Consider the following 21,572-nt stretch of genomic DNA (forward strand, 5'->3'; position numbering starts at 1 on the left):
CATGATCCCAGGGTCCTGGGATCAAGTTCTGCATCAGGGTCTCTGCTCAGCGCGGAGTCTGCTCTTCCCTCTCCCTCTGCTCCTACCTTCTGCTCGTGCTCTCTCTCTTTCTCAAATAAATAAAATCTTAAAACAAAAATCAACCCCCCCAAAAAAAACGCCAGCAGAGTCCTTTGCAATTTGTGCAAGTGATGCAATGCTGTGGCTTGGAGCAGAGGAGGCTGGAGGGGAAAAGGGATGTTGGAGAAATAGGAGGACTGTGCCGACAGAGGGATGGGCATTGGAGAGGGTGGTAGACAGACACCGTGAGCCTTCCAGACAGTCTTGAACTCAGGACAGTTTACCAGGTCTAATGACCCTGCTGGAAGTAGGTGAGGAGAGATGCTGATTTTGAAAAATCAGGTCTTTTGTGGCCCCGAAAGTGGGGAAGTGGGAGGAGGTAGAGGTTTCCATCAGCTTTTATGTCAGAACTGGGGTTTTGACGTGGGGGCAGGATGGAAAGATGCTCTCCCGAGGCGGGGCCCTTGACAGGGACGCAGCCCTCCCTCACCTGGATGATGGCGGTCAGGCAGGCCAGTGTTGCTGACACATGCAGCCTTTCGGCCTCCATGGCCGCTGTGTCCACGTAGCTCTCGTTGGTGGCATTGTTGAAGATCGAGAATTTGGACTCTGGGGCCAGCTGCAGACAGATGTTACCCACCAGGATGCTGATAACGGCAAAGGTACCTGTGGTGCCCACCCAGTCAGCAAGAGTCAGAAGTTTGGACCACACCTATGGACAACAGAGAGGGGCCCAGGAGAGCCTCCCTGCCCCCAGAGGGATGGGTCCCTACACCCCCAACGTTCTTCTTCTGCAAAACAACAACCACTCATGTGTAACTATGACCTGGCCTCTCGAGGTGTTTTCATATCAGCTGTTAATATTATTTCATTGGACGCATCAGGAAATGAGCTTGGAAATGCAAGCAGTGCCAGGCCCAGAAACAGGCCTTGTGACCAGGCCCCTTCTCTCCACATCACTTAGCACCAGAGAGCTCCAAGTGTCCCTGCAGGGACCAGCCTGAGAGTGACTCGGTAATTCCTCACATCTGTTCAGCACTTTCTGGCACATAGCACATTCCATTCCACAGGATCCTCCCCACATTCCAAGGAGGGAGGCAGATCGGGAAAGGCTAACCCGGCTCACGGCTGCTAAGTGGTTTCTCTAAGGCCGCAGAGGACCTGGGGCAGATACTCATGGTGACAGTCCCTCTGGGACCAACTGGCACCAACTCCAGGAGAATGTAGATGGAAAACACCCGAATCCCCTCTTGCCACACCACCTGTCCCTGTGGTGCAGGTCACCTTGCCTGCTGAGAAGGGAGAGGCCTTACCTGGCACCATCTGGTGGATACCCCCCAGGAAGAAGTAGGTGAGGAGGGGGAAGAAAGAGGAGTAGAGACCGTTGACGGCAGGAAGGTTGGCCAGCAGAGCAAATGCCATGCCTGCAGATGACAAAGGGATTGTAGGCTCAGGGGCCTGGCTGGGTTACGGAGGTCATAGGGGACCAGGAGAGGAAGGGGGGAGAGCAGAAGGCCAAGCCGACCGAGGACACTGACCCCCTCACCTTGTGGGACCTGGATGGATCCACCACTGAGTCCACCCAGCAGATCGGGGATAATGTAGTTTTTGATCTTATACTTGGGGAGCCAGGAGAGCACGGGAAGCAGCCCAAACACTGCAGCTTTGATCTTGGCTGAAGAACATCTGGAGGGGAAGAGGACAGGCTTCCAGCTGGCACTACATGACTTGGAGACTCCGAGTTGGGGAGGAATTATAATATCTTGTTCTTGGTCATTCATTCATTCACTTATTCATTCACTCACTCACTCATTCATTCAGAATTCAGTGAGCTCCCACATGGTGCAGTATGTGGGGGACACAGAAGAAAAGGCAAGGGCTTTCTTTAGAGAGCCTTCCTCATGCTCTGGGCTTTAACTGGGGTCTTCTGGAGTTGGTTGCTCATCTGGGATGTCCACAGGACCTGGCATAAAGGCATGGATTTTGTGGTGGCTTAGCCTTCCAAGCTGCCAGGTCCATCCCCCATCTCAGATGACCTTCCTCCCGTCTGATGGCAAGCAGGCCTGGGAACCCAGGTCTGGGCTCCTGCAGCTTGGTGTACACACTGGGTTGCAATTAGTTGCTCTTTATTGCTCTCACTGCACAGCAAACCCCACCATGGCCAAAAGTCTGGCTCTCCTGTTCATCTTGTATACCTTGTACATTGCACTGGGGTGCTTAGTAAATATTTGCTGAATAAACGAATGAATGAATGAGTGCAAGAGTGGGCTGGTATTGAAACCCAGTCAGAGTAGAGGCTGCTGCCATCTTTCTTAGCACTTACCCCCAAAGAAGGCTCGATTGTCCCTGCCTCTGATGACCCACTGGCCTTCATGTGTGATGACTCCAATGCTGGAGTTCTTCCTACTGTTAATTCATCAGGATGGAAAGAATGGGGGAGCTGTTTGTTTGTCAATGTAGGGTGGGGAAAGTTGGTTCCTTCTCTGATTGTTGAACACCTGGAGGTCTTTTCATAGAAACTCAGGAGTGGTAGGAACAAGGGCCTACAAACTCTAGGGTGACAGCTCATGGATTAATGACTGGGAGGGGGTGGGGGGCATTTGCTTTTCTTCTCCCAGTTGAGGGAATTCAAATACTCTGGGGCCCATTTGGTGACTCACTGGCCTGTTCTGATTAGGCCTCCTTTCCTTGCCGGCACCAATTCCTGCTCTTTGCTGTTGTTCAACAATAGTTTCCCTGATACTGGGTCCCCTGGATGTCACCCAAGAGTAAAACTAACACAGACAATGCTTTGTACCCTGTAGAGCCTGGACAGATTTTTCTGTCCTAACCACCACTCTGGGGAAGGGTATTATCATCACCATTCTTGGGGGTGGAGGGGTGCCTCTCCCATCCTTGGGATGGTGGACAGGGCATTGGACTGGTGAGAAAAAGCTTAAAGCATCTCAAAAGCTTTGTCCTAAGGGAGAGCCAGCCCTGCAGGAACTTGCTCAGGTTTGTCTGTGTCAGGGGCTCGAGAACAGAGAGCTGACTAGGGGAAGACTAACAATCCTCCCGAGGGCTCATACCAGCCTTACCTGCAAGCCTGCCCTGTGTTGGGCAAGGCAATCTGAAGCCTGAGAGAAGAGCTGGAAACAGATGCCAAACACCTATACAGAGGCTCCAGAACCCAAGAGGGAAGTGGACAGAGGGATTAGCTTTCTAGCCATTCATTCATTTGTTGAACAAATATTTATTGAGGCACCTTCTGTGTGTCAGGCACCGTTTAAGGCTCAATGCCAGCCTCATGGGAATTGTTAGGTCCCTCCATCTCTTTACAGTTTTAATATGTAATCTTTTAGGATGATAGCAGATACCCTCATCCCTCCAGTACAGAAACAATCCAAACTTAAACTGCTTGGAAACTAAGGCTGGCAGGGCTCACGGTCCAAGGAGCACAGCTGTGGGTACAGCATCTGGACACCAAGTACCCAAGGCTTTGCTGTAACCTGGCAGAAATGGAGCCTCCCAGGAGGAGTAGGGTTGGACCAGGGCTTTTGGTGAAGACTCAAGTGGGTGATTCCCCCAGCCTAAACCAGTTCCACCTGCAGCTCCACTTCAACCATTGCCAGTGACCTCAATCCAGGTAACTGAATCAGCTGTTTCCCCAGGGGAGTGAGGAAGAGCAGGCCAGCCCACAGCCAGGACTGAGCAAGGTCTGCCAGAAGTGTAGGAAGGGGCAAGGGGAAGCTCATAGCCTCAGGTTTCTGGAGTATGGATACAGATCACCTCATGAAGCCCCCTCGTTGGAGCTGAGGCTTCACTAGCCACCAGCACAGTCCCAGAGATCTGAGAGTGGAAAGATCCCGGGGGCCTGACAGGACCATATCTTGGTAGGTACCCTTTAGGAGAGCCCAGGAATTTAGGGGCTGCCTTTGATCAGTCTCTGGATCAGGAGAAGAAAGGAACATCTAGGAGGGAAAGAGGACAAAGTACATGGAGCGGTGGTGGCTTCAGATTTTTCTTGATCAAGAGGGAACAGGGCATTACAGTAGGAGCTCTGACGTTCCCACCTGCCCATGTGGTGGCATGCCCATCTAGCGTTCGCTTAAGAACCTAAGAGAGACTTGAGTGGACCGAGACTATGGCAAGACCTCCTGCAGGGGATTGGGGATGCCCTACAACTCTTGTGAAGCTGTGGCTGGTCCCTGCTGCCTCTCCCCACACTCCATGGGGTACTTGTCAGTGCAGGAGAGGTTGTAGGATCTTAAAGTCAGGGGGTTCTGAGCCTCCCCTCCCCAGGGCTTCCCCCAGCCCTGCCTTAGTGGTACTAGTACAGGAACCATACCCTGGTGCAGAAAGGATTTTGGTGGGAAGCAGAGGAAAGAGATGTCTGGGCTCTGGGCCATGTTACCTGAAGGCATTGCGAAGTTTCTCTCCCAGTGGGTACGTCCGCTCCTTCTTCTCAAACTCATCATCAAAGAGGGTGAGAGAGTATGCAGCTCTGTCTACCACGTAGCGGGGCCTGGGCTGGCTCATGTCTGGGGCATTGACAAGCTTTGGGAGAGGCAGAGGAGGGGAAGATGAGGGGCATCTCTCGCCAGCGCCAGCTCGGGCCTTCTCTCTCTAGCTCTGGCCACAGCAGGGTTTTATTCTGGTCTTCCCCGCCCCCACCCAGCAAGGTGCCTCCCTTCCCGCTTGCAGGTCTTTCCACCAGACTCACTTCTTCTGGTGGCCTTCCTTCCCAGGGTCTGATGATGCACACACTTGCCCTGGCTGTTTTGCTTGGCGCCCAGCACGTGGCTGACACGCCATACCTGTGACATCACTGTCACCCCCGCCGAACACCAGGCAAAAAGGAGGTGGGAGTGCAAGGGCTGGAGTCACAGCTGGGGATCAGCACGTTGGTTCTGTCCCCTGCCCCTCTGCCCTGGCCCCTGTTGCCCCCACAAGCCGCTCGCCCTCCCCAGACCTCGGTTTCCCTGGCAGGAAGGCTCATACCATTCAGCCAGCCAGCTTGGAAGGAATAGAGAAAACTGTCTGCCCGGAGGCAGGGGGATGGCTGAGGTGACCTCAGGAGGACCCCTGTTGAAAGAGCCACCTAGGACTTCACCAACAGGTTTTCCCAGGGGGATAATGGTGCATTTGGGGAAATGAGGATGGTCTGCACCGGCTGGCTCTCCCACGGCTTCCTGTGCCTAACCTTTCCCCCACCCTTGTGTACTGGCGTTTCTCTCCTCCTTGCTCTTTGCGCAACCTCGCTGATGTTCCAGGAGCTGAGCAGGGCAGAGCTGAGTGAGCGCCAGGTCCCCTGAGGCCCAGAGGAGCTCCCTGGGAGAACCATTCCCCCTCCCTCCTAAGCTACCAGCCCCTCCCCCTATCCCCTGCCCCTGGCAGCTGGGAGGACCCCCAAGGAGGACCTTGGGGAACGCTAGGAGAGGGAAGAGGTGGAGTGAGTTTGAAGGACGCAGATGAGGAGTGTGGGGCGGCTATGGCCAGTCTGGCAAGAGATTTGAGATGGGGTAGGAAGTGAGAAACCACTCAGGGGGCTAGGGATGTCCCTTGGCTTCCTGTGGGAGAACTTGGGTGTTAGGGGTGATCAGGGGGAAGCAGGCTGGTCGATGCCTTTTGTGGAAGAGAACATGGCAGGGAGATGGAAAGTACATTAACTAAGGGACCAGAAGCCTGGCTGCCAGTCCTGGCTTGACTGGTGAGACGGAACGACAGCATCACCTGTCTGAGTCTCAGATTCCTTGTCAGTAAAATGGGAATAACGTATCTATCTCACAGGGTTGTTGTGAGCATCAGAGGAGTTATGAGCAAGAAAGGGACATTGAAAATGTACAAAAAGTGAGGCAAGTGTGAGTTGCTATTATCAGTAAGATGGTACCCAAGCTGATGAAGGTTGGGCTGGTGCATTCCATTCATTTGGTCGCGGGAACCCAAGGTCCCTCAGAACCTGTAAGCAGGGACAACTGGGGGGCTCACTTGGTTAAGCATCTGCCTTCAGCTCAGGTCAGGATCCTGGGGTCCTGAGATGAAGCCCCATGTGGAGCTCCCAGCTCTCGGGGAGCCTGCTTCTCCTTCTCCCTCTGCCCTTCCTCCTTGCTTGTGCCCGCACCCTCTCTCTCTTTCTTAAATAAATAAATAAATAAATAAATAAATAAATGAATAAATAAGATCTTACAAAAAAAAGAAGAAGAAGAAGAAGAACCTATAAGCAACGGCTGGATGCCTAGCTAACCCCCAGTGTGATATCCAACTGAGTGGGGGGATGAACCTGCCCTCAGTGCCTGCGCCCAGCCCCTTGCCTGGTGCTTAGTACATACTCAACAAGCGCTTGCGGAATGAATCGATAAATGGTGTTTCAGAGAAGACACGGGCAGAAGTGAGTAAGAGCAATGGCATGGGAGCCATTTCAGTGGGAGAAGTGAGAGACAGAGCGGCGTAAGGAAAACCAGCACACGCTTTAGACCCAGAGTGACCTGGGTTCAAAGATTTCAGTTTCTTGGGGGGCGCCGAGGTGGCTCAGTGGTTAAGCATCTGCCTTTGGCTCAGGGTGTGATCCCGGGATCCTGGGATCGAGTCCTGCATCGGGCTCCCCACAGGGAGCCTGCTTCTCCCTCTGCCTGTGTCTCTGCCTCTCTGTGTGTCTCCCATGAATAAATGAATAAAATCTTAAAAAAAAAAAAAAAAAGATTTCAGTTTCTTCATCTGTGAATGGGGATAGTGACAGTCCTGGATGGTTGCCATGAGGATGAAACTAGACTATGTGTATGTGTGAAGTGGCTGGGCTCCCCAGGCACCCAGTAAATGGTAACGGTGATGATTACTATTATTAAGATGGGTGGGTGCTTCCTTCCTCTTAGGAGAGGCTATTCAGAGGCTTGTAGCCCTTCATCCTCTTGTGAGGTGGGTGCCCTTGCGTTTTCTTCTCCTCCCCACCCTCTCCAGGGGCTACAAGGGTCTAGCTTTCCAGGTGGCTTCCCTGGATGGCCCTTTGGGAGCAACAAGTGGGGAGCATGACAATCCAGAGGGACCAGAGCTCTGGCCTAGCTTCAGAGAAAGATTTGTGGTTTGGAGGAAGGGATCTGTCCCTGGCTACCGAACAGAATACCTGCAAAGGAATAGCCAAGATGTTCCAGGGAAGCTGAGCCTGAAAAGGGAGCCCCTTGGAAGAGCCCCTTGGAAGATGGGGCGATGGAAATCTTGCTTCTGTGCCCTGGCAGGTGGCAGATGGCCCCTGAAATCCTGTTCCCAGGCTGCTTTCAAAGACTCTAAGTTTCTAATTGTGTGTCTGTGGGGACGGGGTAAATGTCTGGTTCCACAGAAGCCTGCTAACCTGACTCCCCCTCATCTCCCCATTTCCTCAGTGGGATCTTCCTCTCCATCACCCAGGCCACCCACCCCCACATTTGTCCCTGCCCTTTCTCTCCCCACCCTGGCCTCCACCTTCAGCTGTTCATCAAGTCTCATTGCTATTTCTTTCCAGTGTCCCTCCTGTCCCTCACCCCCTCAGCTCTTATCTCACACCTGGACTATTGCATTAGTCTTCTGGTTGATATGCTGTCTCCAGCCTACACCCCCTGACCAGAAACCTTCAGCCTCCTCATTTCCAGGAGGATCGAACCCCAACCCCTTATTTCGGCATGTGTGTCCTTTCACCATCGGGCCCTGTTTGGGTAAACTTGGGAAAATCATTGGCTGGGGCCCCTGGCACCATCCAGCACCGCCAGACAGGCTGGGCGCAGTGTTACCCCTGGGCTCTCTCCACTTTCCTCCCTTACCTGCGATGCCCTGACTCATTCTGCCTTCCTAGACCTGCCCATCCATAAGACCGGCTTAAGTTCCTCCTCCTTCCCTCCTCTCCCTTCCTCTTTGTCTTGCCCTCTTCCTCCTCCTTCCCATCCTCCTCCTCCTCCTCCTCCTCCTCCTCCTCCTCTCCCTCTACTATGAAGACTTTCCTGACCACCCTGACCTAGGATCTCTTTTTCTCCTCTGACCTCCCTTTATTTGGGCCTCTCCAGCCTGCACACCAGTGGTGGCTTTGGTTATTCCCGGATGTCACTTCCAGGGAAGGGAGGGAGGCAAGGGGGTGGTGGTGGTGGAAATCCTTCTGGGAGGGGGGATGACTCAGGACTCTTTCTGCCTGGTGGCAGGCTTCCTACAGATGGGGACCAGGTGCTAGGGAAGTTCCTGCTTACACAGACTAACTGAGGAGAAAAGGCTCCCTTGCTTTCCTGGAATGCAAAATCTATCCAATCCCATATGCCCTGCCCGTTTCATTCTAGAAATAGGGTGTTGAAGGAGAGAAGACTCTAAGAACTTTCCCAATCCTGCACTTGGACTACACAAAAGAAGGTGAATCCAGCAGCCAGCTAGACTCAGGAAGTTTTGTGTAGGAGGGAACTCACATACTGGGCGGGTCTAATCCTCTCATTTTGTGGATAAGGAAACTGAGTCTTAGAGAGAGGTGGTATGGGGATTCGAACGGGGCCTTTGACTCCACTTTAAATGCTCCTGTTGGGTCCCAGACCTTCTAGGGATCATCTTGCTCTTGCTCTCTGGTGATCTTTTGGATCACCCTGGTGACCTTCTGCCCCAACTGATGAGACAGGACTTCTGGGTGCTGCATCTCCTCTCTAGATCTCTGCAGTGGCTCTGACTCCTCTTCTGGCCTTGGCTTTCCCAGGAATCAATGACAGACAGAGCGGCAAATCTGCAGCCATGGGAGCTGCCCCAGCTTCTGGTGAGGAGGTGCCCTGGTCACACTTCCTAATTCCAAGAATAGGGTTGAGGTGGGGTGGGGCTTAGGAGGGGGGTTACTTCATCCTGGGCCAGTTGCGTAGGCTGAGGAGGAGAGGGGGATGGGAGAGGCCAGGTGGCAGGAGGCATCACCTCTTCTAGAAGACTCTGGGGTTCTCAGAGGATTAAGGGCTCCCAGGGACCCCCGGAGAGGGCTCTTACAATGCTAGGTTCTGGGTGGGAAGGTGAAAGAGGGAGCAAGAAAGGGAGAGGTGTAGGGGACGTGAAGATTTGATCCCTAGTTAAACACACACAGCCCTGCTGAGTGATGTCAGCATCGCTGAAAAAAAGTCGAGTGCTCTATTGCCAAAGGTGTGTATCAAGGAGCCCTGCCTCTCATCAAACAGTGTCAGCCCCCTCCGCCTCCCATCCCCCACCGGATCAGGGATAAATAGCAGGTGCCATGTGACAATATTGAGGAACAAAAGGGTGCCCTGCCACCTCCCCTCTGTGGAGGGAAGGAGGGGCGGTCCCGATTTACTGGAGAGACCTGGTGAGGGTGTGTGTGGCTGTGGGGCTTAAGGGAAATAGAGGGCCAGAAGGAAAGAGCGTGCAGAGGGTAGGAGAGGTGGGTGTGTGGACAATTTCCAAGGCTTGGCAGGGAAATGGGGTCACATCTGGGGCAAGGGGGATTCAGGAGCTAAGGAGCTGGTGGGGAACAAAGGGGAAAGAGACTCTGTCTGGGGGGGTATGGGCTGAACAGACCTCCCCCTGGTTCCTCCGGGGGGGGGGGGCCCTCATCAAGATCCTAATTCCCACCCCCACCCCGGCGGTGAATTCATACAAAAGAAAGCCCACAGGTATCTCCTCCCTGGCGAATTTCTGGCTAGGTCTGTCTACATCAGCAGAAAACTGTGGGCAGAGATGGGCTTGGGCATGGTGCCCGACTTAATGCATAGAAAGGCTTGGAACGATGCCTGGCCGTGGGGAGCGTGCAGCAGATTCTGACCGTGTTATTATTCTTATTACTTTGATTACTCTGGAGGATTCCCTTCCTTTCCCTGCAGCCTGGGGCACGGCACTGCCTCTCTTGCCCTTTCTCCCCCTCCTGGCCCTGCACGCCCACCCAGTGCACCCTTCCCCTCTTCATGCCCTGGTCCCTCCAGAAACTCCCAGAACTGGCGAGAAGAAGAGCAGAGCATCTCTTTAGATGAGGGGAGAACATCTAGGGAGCAGGGAGGCCATCCTGTCACAGGGAGCCAGGCTGTGTGCGTGTGCGTGTGCGTGTGCGTGTGCGCGTGTGGTGGGGGAGGGAGTGGCGGTGGTTCTCTGACGGGCACATGTGCCAGGCACGGGAGCAGCCCCGCGTGGCCAGCTCACCCTGGCGTTCTTATCACTTGTCCCCACCTGGGCGGTCGCTGTGTTCTGGGAGAAGGAAAGGTCACTTGGAGGGTTCCCCTCTGCTCAGGCTGCTGGCTCCTTCCCGCCTCAGCCAGGGTGGGAGCCCCTGAAAGGGGCTGGGGTGGGGGCTGGGGAGGGGCTGGAAGGGTTGGCTCTCAGCTGGGACGCGGCCCTGGCCGAGGAGTGAGGGTACGCAGGCTAGAGGTCTCCAAGGCGTTTTACTAATACCCCTTCATTCCCATGGCCCCATGTTTCTTGGGCACATTTCTCACCTCCCTGACACCCCGGCATTTAGGTCCTCATCAGCCACGTGACGGGGACAATGGGGTATCTCTGAGTTGCCCTCCTGCTCTCTGGCTAGTCCAGGACTGCTGCCCTTGCAGGGGAGAGATTTGCTGCCGCCACCCCTAAACCCCCCTCCTCTTCTCTCCCCTCCTTCTCTGCTCTCCCTGCTGGGGACGGGGATGGGGACAGGGCAGAGGAAATAAGCTCCAGCAAAAAGGATTGAAGTCAGGCTTTGAAAAGCACTTTCCAGCAGGGAGACCTGACCAAGGTCACGGGATCCCTGAAACAGTCACTTAAAATAGACTCTGCGACGTCTGCAAGGAGACTGGGGTTAGTGTTCCTTGGAAGCGGGCAAGTGGACCAGGAGACTAGTGAAGGACCCTGCTGGTCCGGCTCAAGGAATCCAGAGATTGGTCGGCGCTCGACTGGCCTCCTTCCCACGGGGGCCCGCGGGCATCAGACGCTGGTTGTTTGGTTCAGTTCAATACACACTCTCTAAGCGCCTGCTGTGTACCGATCTCTGGGAAGACTCTGGACATTAAAAGATAAAAAGAGTCTATTTCTGCCCCCAGGGGTTTACACAGATGAGCATTTAGGACCGTCGTCCAGGCCTGGGAAGGGCCCGGGAAGGCCATCGTGGTGACGGAGAAGGAGTGTGTGTTGGTCTCCATGCTGCCCGAGGAGGACTGTGGGCCTCTGGAGGGGTGTGTGTGTGTGTGTGTGTGTGTGTGTGTGTGTGTGTGGAGGGGGTAGGAGGCTGTGAGGCTCCGGAGACAGTTGTCTAAGTGAGTGGAGCCATCTGGGGCACGGGGGGTTGGCCCTCTCCTAGTGGGCCCTGCCTGGGGCACTCTGCCACCACAAAGGGGCTCACTCTTAAGGTGGCTTTTTCTCCTGGTGGCTCAGATCCAATGGGGCCAAGTATAAGCATGGAGTTTATGCTAGAAAGAGAAAAGATGGGGCACCTGGGTGGCTTAGTTGGCTAAGCATCTGTCTTCCACTCAGGTTATGATCCCAGGGTCCTGGGGTCAAGTCCCTGCTGAGCAGGGAGACTTCTTCTCCCTCTCCCTCTGCCTGTCCCCCTGCTCCTGCTCTCTCTCTCTCTTTCTGTCAAATAAATAAATAAAATTATTTTTAAAAAAAGAAAGGGAAAAGATTTGTTTGACCTAGGCTGGGGACCTCACCGGCTGATTTTGAGGAATGGGGGTACTGTCTCAGGGTGACTTGGGACCCCTCAGCCTCAGGATGAGAAGTTAGGAAGCTGGGGCTGGTGGAGCCGGCCCAAACCACTGTCCTGACCCAACCCTCTTTGTTGAAGCATTCGCCTGGGGGACCAGGTCCCCCGGGTCCTGTACCCCAGACTGATGGAGCTGTGCCCTCGCTTCCTTCTACTTCCGTCAACCTCTCAGGGTTAATGTGGACAAATGGGATTCCAAGCGGGTGCCCTGGGCTGGTGGGGAGGTGAACAGGTGAAAGAGAGTATCTGGGGGGCTCAAGGAGGGGGAGACAGCCACACAGAGCAGGCTGGTGATCCAGCATGAGAAAGCATGAAAAGCCTTTTGCTTCCAAGACTTGAACAGGGGGCAGAGGTGCAGCCAGCAGCTTCAAAGGCTGGTGCCCGAGGAACGTCCAGTTTTTCTGTCCTTTCCTTTCCAAGGAAAGCAGCCCTTGCAAAGGAGCTAGCTGTTGCCCCTCACTGTGTCTGGGGGTCTGGGAGACCTCCTCCACTGGAGCTTCCATCCCACAAGCTGCGCCCAGCCTCTCGCCTTGGAGTCCAGATCCTTCCATGAAAGCAAGGACCCAGTGGACTCCTCAGAGGTGGAGGGTGGGGGCTGCCCTCAGCCTTAGGGCCACGGCACCTTTCCCACTTGGGCTCAGGTTGGTAAGCTGCCCACCCCCGTGACCGGTTGGCCCCTGTCACCCCTCCTCTGAGTGTCCCCAGCGCCCACCCTCTTCAAGGGGTGACCCCCAGCCCGGTGGGGTGGGCCGGGTGGGGCTTACCAGTGGGTGAGCGGAGCCGGCTGGGCAGGGCTGCAGGTGTGTCTGGGGAGCAGGTAGCCGAAAGGTGTTCCGAGGTGTGCAAAAGGGCTCTGCTCAAATAATCCAGGGAGGCGTTTATAAATAACTTTACCTCAGGGCCACGGGGTGAGCCCCGGCTTCTGATTGGCTCTGAGGGGAAGTGGTTCTGAACACTACACCATAGCTAAGCCTGGGGAGATAGGAAAAGGAGATAAGGGGAAAAAGTTCCTAAATGAACAGCCCTTTTTTTGTTTTACCTGAGGAGCAGAACTGTTTGATGGGAGCTTGGCACTTCCTAAATCCACCCTGAAGACAATAGGTCACATTGAGCGGGCCCCTGCCCCACAGGCTCCCCCAAGGCAGCCAGCCGAGCTGAGGAGGGGACAAGGGAGACCCCTCTCAGAGCTTGCTGTCCTGCTGCTTGTAGGGCTGGGGTCAAGCCAAAGAGCCTCTTGGACAATGGAACCCATTGAGGCCACCCGAAGGGTGGGGTCCTGGGGCCGCTTGCTTTGAAGAATGGAGAGCTGGGCGTGTGTTGGGGGGGACAGCGGACCTCGGAGCACCCCTGAGTGAGGGATCCAGCCCTGGCTGGGAGGCCCTGAGGGCCCTTGGGACGTTTGGGGCTGCAGAGGAGACCTGGTTCCCAGTTCTGTCTCCAACCTGAAGCTACCCGTAAGCTCTGCACCTTGCTCTGCATCCGCCCATGCCACGGCGGCAAGTATTCCTCACCCTCCTAACTTCCCAGGGGGAGTGCAGGGGAACATCGGGGTTTGGGATCAGGTAAAGGAGCTCAAGAAACAAGATTGACCACAATTACACGTAAGGTGACTGGGAGGCTGGTGTGTGTCCATATCACGGGCCTCTGTCCCTTCCAGGAATTAATGTCTGCCTGGTCATGGCTCCGCTCAGGCTGCCGCCTGCCTTCTGGACTAGAGCTGCCTGCCCATCCCCTGCCCACGAGCACTGTGGGAGAGCCTCAGAGAGGGTAGATAGGAGGGTTGGGGGGATTTCTTCCCGTATCTCCTGGGAGGGAGAGTCCCCACCTGAGGCCAAGAGCTCCTTTCCTTGGGACAGCCGGGGCAGCTCTGGTCCTGGATTGTCCTCTCATCCCCCCAGAAGAAAACAAGAGGTCTCAGGTGGGCTGGAACCAGTACAGCAGCTTCAGTAAGGCCTCCCTGGAAGTCAGGGTGAAAGTCAGCCCCTGGAAAGGCAAAATGAGCTCGTTTCAGCACATAATAGGGACCGATGAGTATTTGTTGAATGAAGCAAAGCATGAATCGTGTGCAAGCCCAACCCAAAAGAGGCTTTATAGATGCATTGCCTGTGGGGACTAGAGAGACACCAGAGGCTGCAGGGAGTTGTCAGGGTGTCGCCGGGGGCCTGAACAGGGCTGCAGGGAGCTAGAACGCAAGCCACCCTAGTACCCGGCAGGGCACATGCCCCACCACCGGCAGAAGGCAGGATGTGTGTGTGGACGCTTCCTCCAGAAGCCTTTCCTGGGCCCCCCATTGGTGACTGCTGGGTTCCCGTGATTCCCTTTGCTTCACCGTGGTAGCAATACACTGATCACAACGGATGGTAATTATGCACTCAACCATCAGTGTTTCTCCAAAGATTTGGAACTCTATAAGAAGGGCGAGGCAGTGCCTGTTTTGTTCACTTTGGTATCCCTACCCCCTCGCCCAGTGCCTGCACTAAGAGGTCAGAGTAGATTTACAGAATAAGTGAAAGACTTGGTCATGGAGCCAGAGGGCAGGGATTTGTCCGTGCACCTCCAGCATTGTCCAGTGGCATGAGTAGCTTGACGTGTTCTAAATTTTGGGCAGGCAATTCCTAGAAAACAGTGAGTCATCAGGCTCTTCCTATAGCCAGGGTGAGTGACAGTGGCTATCAAGATTAAACAACTAAGTCCCCTTCCTGGGATACCATGCCCGACAGGGCAACTCCTGGTTATAATTTGGTTCCTTCAGAGCAGAGCATGCATTGCCCAACTGACTGGAGCTTCTGGGGCAGCCTGCAGGTACATTTGTTTCTTTTAAATGATCCCTGCTCGTTCTGGTCTATCAGCTGGTCTAGTGTGAGTTTTGTTAATGTGAGTCAGTCTCCCCTGAGTCTGATTGACTTTCCATTGTAACACTCGGCTTTCACACAGGTGATCTGGTTTAATTCTCATGTAATGTAGGCATGTTGCTCTCATTTTTCAAATGAGGAATCTAAGTGAAATAATGACTCAAGTGAAATAACTTGCCATTAGGTCACAAAGATCTAGAAGGAAGAGAAGGAATCAAACCTGGATATTATAGTTTCAAATCTTATACTGAGTCCACTATATCACTTTTATGTTTGAACCTGCAAAGCTAGGAATAACCTTATGTAAGACCTCACCTTTTAGACACATTCAGTCTCCCTTTCAGGTCCATCTCTGAATGTAACGTGGATAAAGATGGCTGGTGCCTCTGGGGCCAGGTTCTGGGGCTGAGAACTTGTTGGCTTTCCTCTCCAACACTTCTCCTGCTGTTTTAGCATGATTTAGGGTAGGGAGATCTTGCATAATTAGGACAGGAAGGATAGATGAACCCAAAGGTTTCTACAAAGTCACCAAGAGAGCTGGCTAGAGGCCTCAGAATCTGGGGACTGGTCGTGGGTGGAGATCCAGGAAGGCAGAAGCCAGACTAGAGGTCAGAAGACCAGAGGGCAGGAGGGGGAGCAGCTCCGATGGCTCAGAAGGGCATGGTAGGGGTATCTTGGGTAGAGTTGAACCATGGGACAGAGTTAGGGCTGGTGGGGAGAGATCAAAGGCATGCAGAGACAGGCAGATGGCAGCAGCACAGGTACAGAGACAAAGAGACAGACTCAGAAACAGAGAGAGGAGCAAAAAAACACCTACCATTTTGCTCCCAAAGCAGCTCAGTCTTGAGGTTTGTTGAATCATCGTTTTCACAGTAAAAGTAGGTGAGCATCTACCCTATACTTTTCTCTGGAGCAGAATAAATTGTCCTTGGCTAGCAAGCTCCTTTACCTCCACCTCTAGGATTGAAAGCTGTGCTAGTTCATATATTCATTCATTCATTCATTCATTCATTCATTCATTCATTCACTTATGACCCTTATCCAGTGCCCAGATCCTGTTCTGGGAATACTGAGATAAGGAAGACACAATCTCTTCCCTGAAAATGTCTCACTGTTGGGGGGAAGACAAGGAGACGAGGAGAACATGGAGTGCTATGGGAGAGCAGGGCAGAGGCACCAGGCTCAGCCCTTGAAGGGAGGAGGAAAAGAGGTTGGGGCGGACGTCTTTTGCTGGAGGAGGTGGGAGGGGGCACAGAGGGCCTGCGGTGGCTGGAGCCTGGACACCTGAGCTCTAAACCCAGGGTGGCTACTTCCATGAGGAGGTAGGATGGGGGCTGCCCCCGGAAGCACTGCTTTTAGAAGAGGTTTCCAGCTTGTCTCCAAGCCCTCTGACTTCTGAGCCCATTCAAGGTCTCTGCTATAGGGTGGCTCAATGGTTGAGCGTCTGCCTTTGGCTTAGGTCGTGATCCCGGGGTCCTGGGATCGAATGCCACATCAGGCTCCCCTCAGGGAGCCTGCTTCTCTCTCTGCTTATGTCTCTACCCGCCCCCCCCCATCTCTCATAAATAAATCAAATCTTAAAAAAAAAGGTTCTCTGCTATAGGCCCATGCCTGTGTTTCCTTCTGACCCAGAACTTGGTCATCCCCCTCCAACCCCCTATTGTTCAACACCTCTCAACACATGCATGCACGCACACACTCACACCAAACAGGTTTTGGAGATTTGCTGAGTTATACAGATAAAGCCAAAGTATTCACAAATTACCCTCTTGGCACACCTCGCTTTTGAGCTGGTCTAGTTAAGTTTTCCGATGAGCACACTGAGGCTAACCCTCAAGAAAGAGGCTAATTCTGCTACCTCTGTCCATCCCTGGGCCTCTGGCCTTAGCTGCACCTGCTGGCTTCATGCATGTGTGCTCTGTGCAGGACCCGTGCCAAAGATGTGGGCAGGATCGTGTTTTGGGCAGTGACTTAAGCAAACACCTCAAGGCCGGGGATAGAAAAGTCTTTACCACCCTGCCCTGCAGTGGCGAGGTCTGACTTGGCCAGTTTCATGAGTGCATGGGAACTGGTCAGGCTGCGGAGAAACCCCAACAGAAAGCTACTTCTCACGTCTCCCCCCAGGGAAGCCAGGGGCTTAGGACCCCAGCTGTGAGCATCTCAGGCTGGTTAGGAGATGGCGAAGTAGGGTGAGTGGGGTGAAGCCAGTCTGTGTCTGGTCTCTCAGCCCAGGGAACCTGAGCTCCTGCCCCCGTGCCTAGTCCTGTGCTGGGGGCTGGGGACATGGGACCCAGGAGAGCCAGGCCTTGGGAGGTCAAGAGTCTGAAGGGAGCAGACAGAGGGCTTCTCAGGGTACATCTAGTGGCAGCTGGGGGACAGTATGTCCGGAGGAACCTAGCTGGGGGCTCTGGAGTGTGGAGGGTATGGGCTCTCTGGGGAGAGTGTGATTGCAGTTGCCAAGACCCCCAGGCATCTGAGGTCAGAAGAAAGGCAATATCATAGACCCATAGAATGGGGAGGAGAGAACAGGCCTTAGGGTTCATCTGAGTCATCTCCCTGTGTCACAGATGAGAAGCTCGAGGCCCCAGATGGGGGAGGGACCTGCCCAAGGTCACCCAGAGAGGCAGTGGCAGAGCTGAGGTCAGTGCTCACCCCAGGACCCCGGCCTGGCCCTGAGGCACAAACCAGGCTCTCTGCCCGCGGAGGGAGTGGGGATTACTTGGGGACCCCCTCCCAGTCCCCGTGCTCAGGGTCACTCACTTGTTACCCAGGGACGTGCTATTCTTCTGAGGTTCTTATCCTGCTCACTGAGTGCCGGTCAGTTTGGTTAAGGTTGGAGTTTGGGAGGCGCAGGTGTTACAGGAGGGGCTTGGGGGAAGCAGGGCTGTGTGTTGGGGCCAGAGAGCCCAGGGGATGCGGTTCCTGGGTGGGCCAGTCCTGCAGCTTCCAGACAGAGGGAAAGGTTCTGCTCAGAACCAGAAAGTGGCAGCTGCGCGAGGGTGTTGGAGGCAGTTCGCGCCGCCCTGAGCCCTGAGCGTAGGGAGAAGAGGGCTGAAGGTGGGGAGGGGGTGAGTTCCAGCTGTCCACGGTGACTCACAGCTCCTGGCTGTAATTCTGCTTTGGTGCCTTCAGCCAGGCACACATTAGCCTGCGGGTAGGGGCTGCCTCTAAGGGTGGGCGCAGAGGGCCAAGGCCCCCCAGTTCAGGGAGCACTGAGGGAGCTGGAGCAGCATGGCATTGCTAAGCGTCTACCTCTGGGGCCTCGCTTGGGCAGCGAGAGAACTGGGTCCGAAGGTGTTGCTTTGTGACCTTGGGAGAGTCGTAAGAACACGAAGCCTTCCCATGTCCCCTTTCCTAGTTGACATTCTCCAGGGAAGAGTTAAGAAGGGAAGGGACCTGTCCCCCACCACCCAGCCCAGTGCATTCCACTCTTCCTCCCAAATAACCCTGAGCACACTGGCTTCTCTTCCCCGAGGGTCACAGCTGTGCTCTCTGAACCCCGCTGCTGGCAGAAGAGGGGGTGTTCTAGGTCTTGCTGGGCGGGTGTCCCTCATAGCTCTGTGTCAGGGACTATATCGCATGCCCTTGGGAGGCATCGAGACACATTGAGAAGGACGAAGACGTCACGGTGAAATCCTGATGCTGGGTTTGCTACTCATGTGACCTTGGGCCACGTATGAACCACTCGGAGGCTCAGTTTGTCCATCTGTAGAAGGGGTCATCCTGCAGAAATGAAGTGCTTTCACGAGGCAAGGTCCATTTCATTGAGCACCGCCCCCCCACGACTGTGTACTTGCACGACCCGTGTTTCTCTCCATCAGCTCTGATACCTCACGGCTTCAGCCACACCCCAGCCAGTGGACACACTTCGTCACTCTGCACAGTGAATGCCCCTTTGCACCCTCGTCTCGGGGAACCAGGGAACCAGGAGTATTGAGCTCTGCTCCCAGGTCTTGCCCTCAGCCTCTGAGGATGCAGCCCAATGGCAGAATGGATTCGGGAAGGCTCTTCTCCCAATCTGCCACGGTAGAGCAAAACCATCAGAGCGTCACCTCTGCCCAGGTTTTGGAGCTCCAGTCTCCTCCCCCAAATAAACCTCCTATTGCTGTTTTTTTGTTGTTTTTTAACCTTCCAAGGCCAGGGCCCTTAGCACCCTGCTTCCTCCCTCTCCTTCCTTCCCCTCTAAGGCAGAGGTGGGAACACGGTCAGGGATAGATTTTCAGCCCCCAGCAGGGGCTTGTCCACTCTGGTGGGGACTGGGATGGAGCCAGGGCTGCAGTCTGGGACACGCTCAGAGTTCCTTAGGCTGAGCCCGACTGTCCGCCTAGGGGTCAGGGCATATAGGATGTGCGTGGAATTCCCTGAGCAGGTGGCCCCAGTGTGAGGGTCCAGGAGGGAGTTGGGGGGTGGCCTGCTGGGACTTCAGCTGGGGCCACTTTTCTGGGTTTCCCAGCACAGCAGGCCAAGGGGCTGGCCGGGTGGCTCTGGGGGCCGAGGTCCGAGAAGTGTGTTTCCTAACTGCGCCCCCTCTCCCAGAGTGCAGGGAACAGGCCACAGTGTGAGTAGGTTCTGGGAGTCCTGGGGACGCCTTGGGTTGGCTGGGGCCAGTTCCTGTCAGCCCTCCAGGGCTGTGCTCCAGCCCGGGCTGCTCACAGAGCTGCATTGTTCCCCAGGAGCCTCTTGAGCATTTAGCTTGTCTCGTCCTGCTGGTACATTCGTTGGCTGTGATTCCCACTGAAGACATCTTCAGGGGGCGGGCAGGGCGCCAGGCCTGTGGGCAGGACTCAGACTGTTCCACTGAGCAGGGAGCTCAGGAGCAGCAGGGGCTCACCGGTCTGGGGTGTGACCATCAGGGCCCTTGGCCAAGGGCCACGGCAAGCTGGCCTGGGACTTGTGACGCCGCTGCTGGTCCCGGGCCAGGGGGCTCAGAGCAGACTCATCCCCCAGAGCGACAGGGGGTTGGCTCAGACTCCCCAGGGACCAGCTGTGGGTTCATGGGCAAGTTTCTGAACTTTTCTGAGCTCTCACTCTCCTCATCTGCAAAACGTGGATAATAACAGCACCCACCTCAGAGTGACACAGGACAGACCCAACAAGGTAAAATGTGAAAAGCACCCACACGTTCCAGAGTCCCCCCAACACTGTCCTTCCTCCTCTGCCCTCTCCCCATCCAGCTTGAAATGTTCTTTCCTTTCTCAGCTGTCCCAGTCCTTCAGTTCAAGCCACACCTCCTCCATGAAGCCCACCTTGTTTGCTCTGATTGTACCTACACCCCTGCAGTACTCTCAGGTGGTACCAAGCTAGGCGCTCGACCGTGTGCTGTTAGGGATTTGGCTGTAACGGTTTATAAAAAGCTTCCTTCCTGCAGCAGAGGATTTGGGTGTTTTGCTTCTGTTGTGTCCTTCTTAGACCAAAATGTACTCTGCATACTAACAGGTGCCTGCCACGACTGAATGCACCCTCCCTGGGTCCCGTCCCAATTAGAAGAGCCGTCATTTATTGTGGTTTCAGCCATGCTCTGGGGAGGTCCAAGGGTTCCAAAGAGGGCTTCAGGGGGGGCCAGCCCATCAGCTGCTGAGCTCTTCTTATGATTTACCTGCAACCTGCTGGCGTGTGCCCCCTCCCTCTGACTCACAGCCTGAGCATTCCCCTTGGCTGTACTTTCCCCCGTTGGGCTTGGGAAGCTCCGGGGGTCACTGGGAAGGTTTTTCTGCTCCGAACACATTCTTCCTACCCATTGTCCAGCAGCCACGGAGAGAGGGTCCCTCTTGGAGAATTCCACATGGCTCCCTCTTGAGGCTCCAATCCTTGAGAGCCCAGTGTCTCTGGGCATACTGTCGCCGGCATCCTCATCATGTGTCACACAGAAGTGTGAGGGGTGGCTTCTCTCCAATCTGTGTCACACTGTGTTGGCCCAGCCCAGGGGGGCTGTGGTAGGTGGCCAGCTCTCTACCATCGGGGACAGTATTACCGTGAGGCGCATGGAGGCAAGCTGGACTCTGTTTCCCAGCTCTCCTCACCATGAGGTGTGGCCATATGCCCAAGCGCTCACTGGTGGAATGCAGAATGAGGCGAGCCACTTCCAGACCCGGCCTTAAAGTGTTGGCCTTGTCTCTGCCATGCTCTTTCTTCCTCTAGCCAAGCTGGCGACCCAGCTTCCACTGTGCATGATGACAATGGCCTGGCAGACGGAAAGCAATAGGTGGAAGGGATCGGAGCCCATGAATGACCTCAGAAAACTGAGGGCTCCCCCAGTCTGGACAACTCACCTTGAGACTGCCGTGAGAGAAAGAGTCCTATACTCTGCTACCCGTGGTATTGGGGTGGTCTGCCCTGTGTTGGAGTTTCATCTTTAACACAACATGGGCCTGAGTGTGATGAGAACACAGCCCCTCCAGCCTCTGTTTGTAGTCCTGCACCTAGCACTCTAAGGGCTGGACCCATTCCTAGGACTTAGCTTTGCAAAGGGGCAATAGAGACCCATTTCTTGGGTTCTCCTTCTCTGTCCCAAAGACTTGACCACAGGGCTTCTTCCTCTCCTTTAAATTGAGGTCTGGAGGGCCTCTTACTCACTGGTTCATCAGACACATCCAGACTCGATCCTCATTCTGCATCAGCTGGGTGCCCAGCTCTGTGTGCCTCTCACAGCAGAATCTTCGGGATGGATGCCCCATTGAAGGTGAGCCTCCCTGGGTGAGGGCTCAGCCCTTCTGCTCGAGAAGACGAGGCAAGGCTTAGGGGGCTTTAGGGTCAGGAAAGCACCCTGTGGGATGATAACTGCTAGGCTGTCCTTGATAGTCTTCCTGGGAAGAGCAAGCAGGTGATGCAGAAAGTTGTGCTACTAACAGAGGTGAAGAAAACATAGTGCTTTAATGGCTCCTTGCATTTGCAGAATACTTATAGTTTATGGGATACTTTCACATGGGTTTTCTAATTGCTGGCCACATCCTGTGATGTGGACGCTACTCATTCGTATCTTACACTTGGGGAAACTGAGGGTCTCACATTCCCATTCA

The 21,572-nt window shown here is 54.7% G+C and overlaps 1 protein-coding gene across 1 annotated transcript in view; it reads right to left on the reverse strand.

Annotated features, from left to right (window-relative positions):
- SLC26A9 (solute carrier family 26 member 9) overlaps window positions 1-12,556 on the reverse strand; it is a 28,789-nt gene extending 16,233 nt beyond the window's left edge. The window contains 5 exon segments of the mRNA XM_038586058.1: window positions 551-726; window positions 1,374-1,484; window positions 1,607-1,746; window positions 4,454-4,596; window positions 12,469-12,556. Of these exon segments, the coding sequence (XP_038441986.1) occupies window positions 551-726; window positions 1,374-1,484; window positions 1,607-1,746; window positions 4,454-4,578 (552 nt within the window). The 5' untranslated portion in view covers window positions 4,579-4,596; window positions 12,469-12,556.
- Between the last annotated feature and the right edge of the window lie 9,016 nt (window positions 12,557-21,572).

This window comes from Canis lupus, chromosome 38 (genome assembly GCF_011100685.1).
Source record: "Canis lupus familiaris isolate Mischka breed German Shepherd chromosome 38, alternate assembly UU_Cfam_GSD_1.0, whole genome shotgun sequence".
Taxonomy (NCBI): Eukaryota; Metazoa; Chordata; class Mammalia; order Carnivora; family Canidae; genus Canis; species Canis lupus.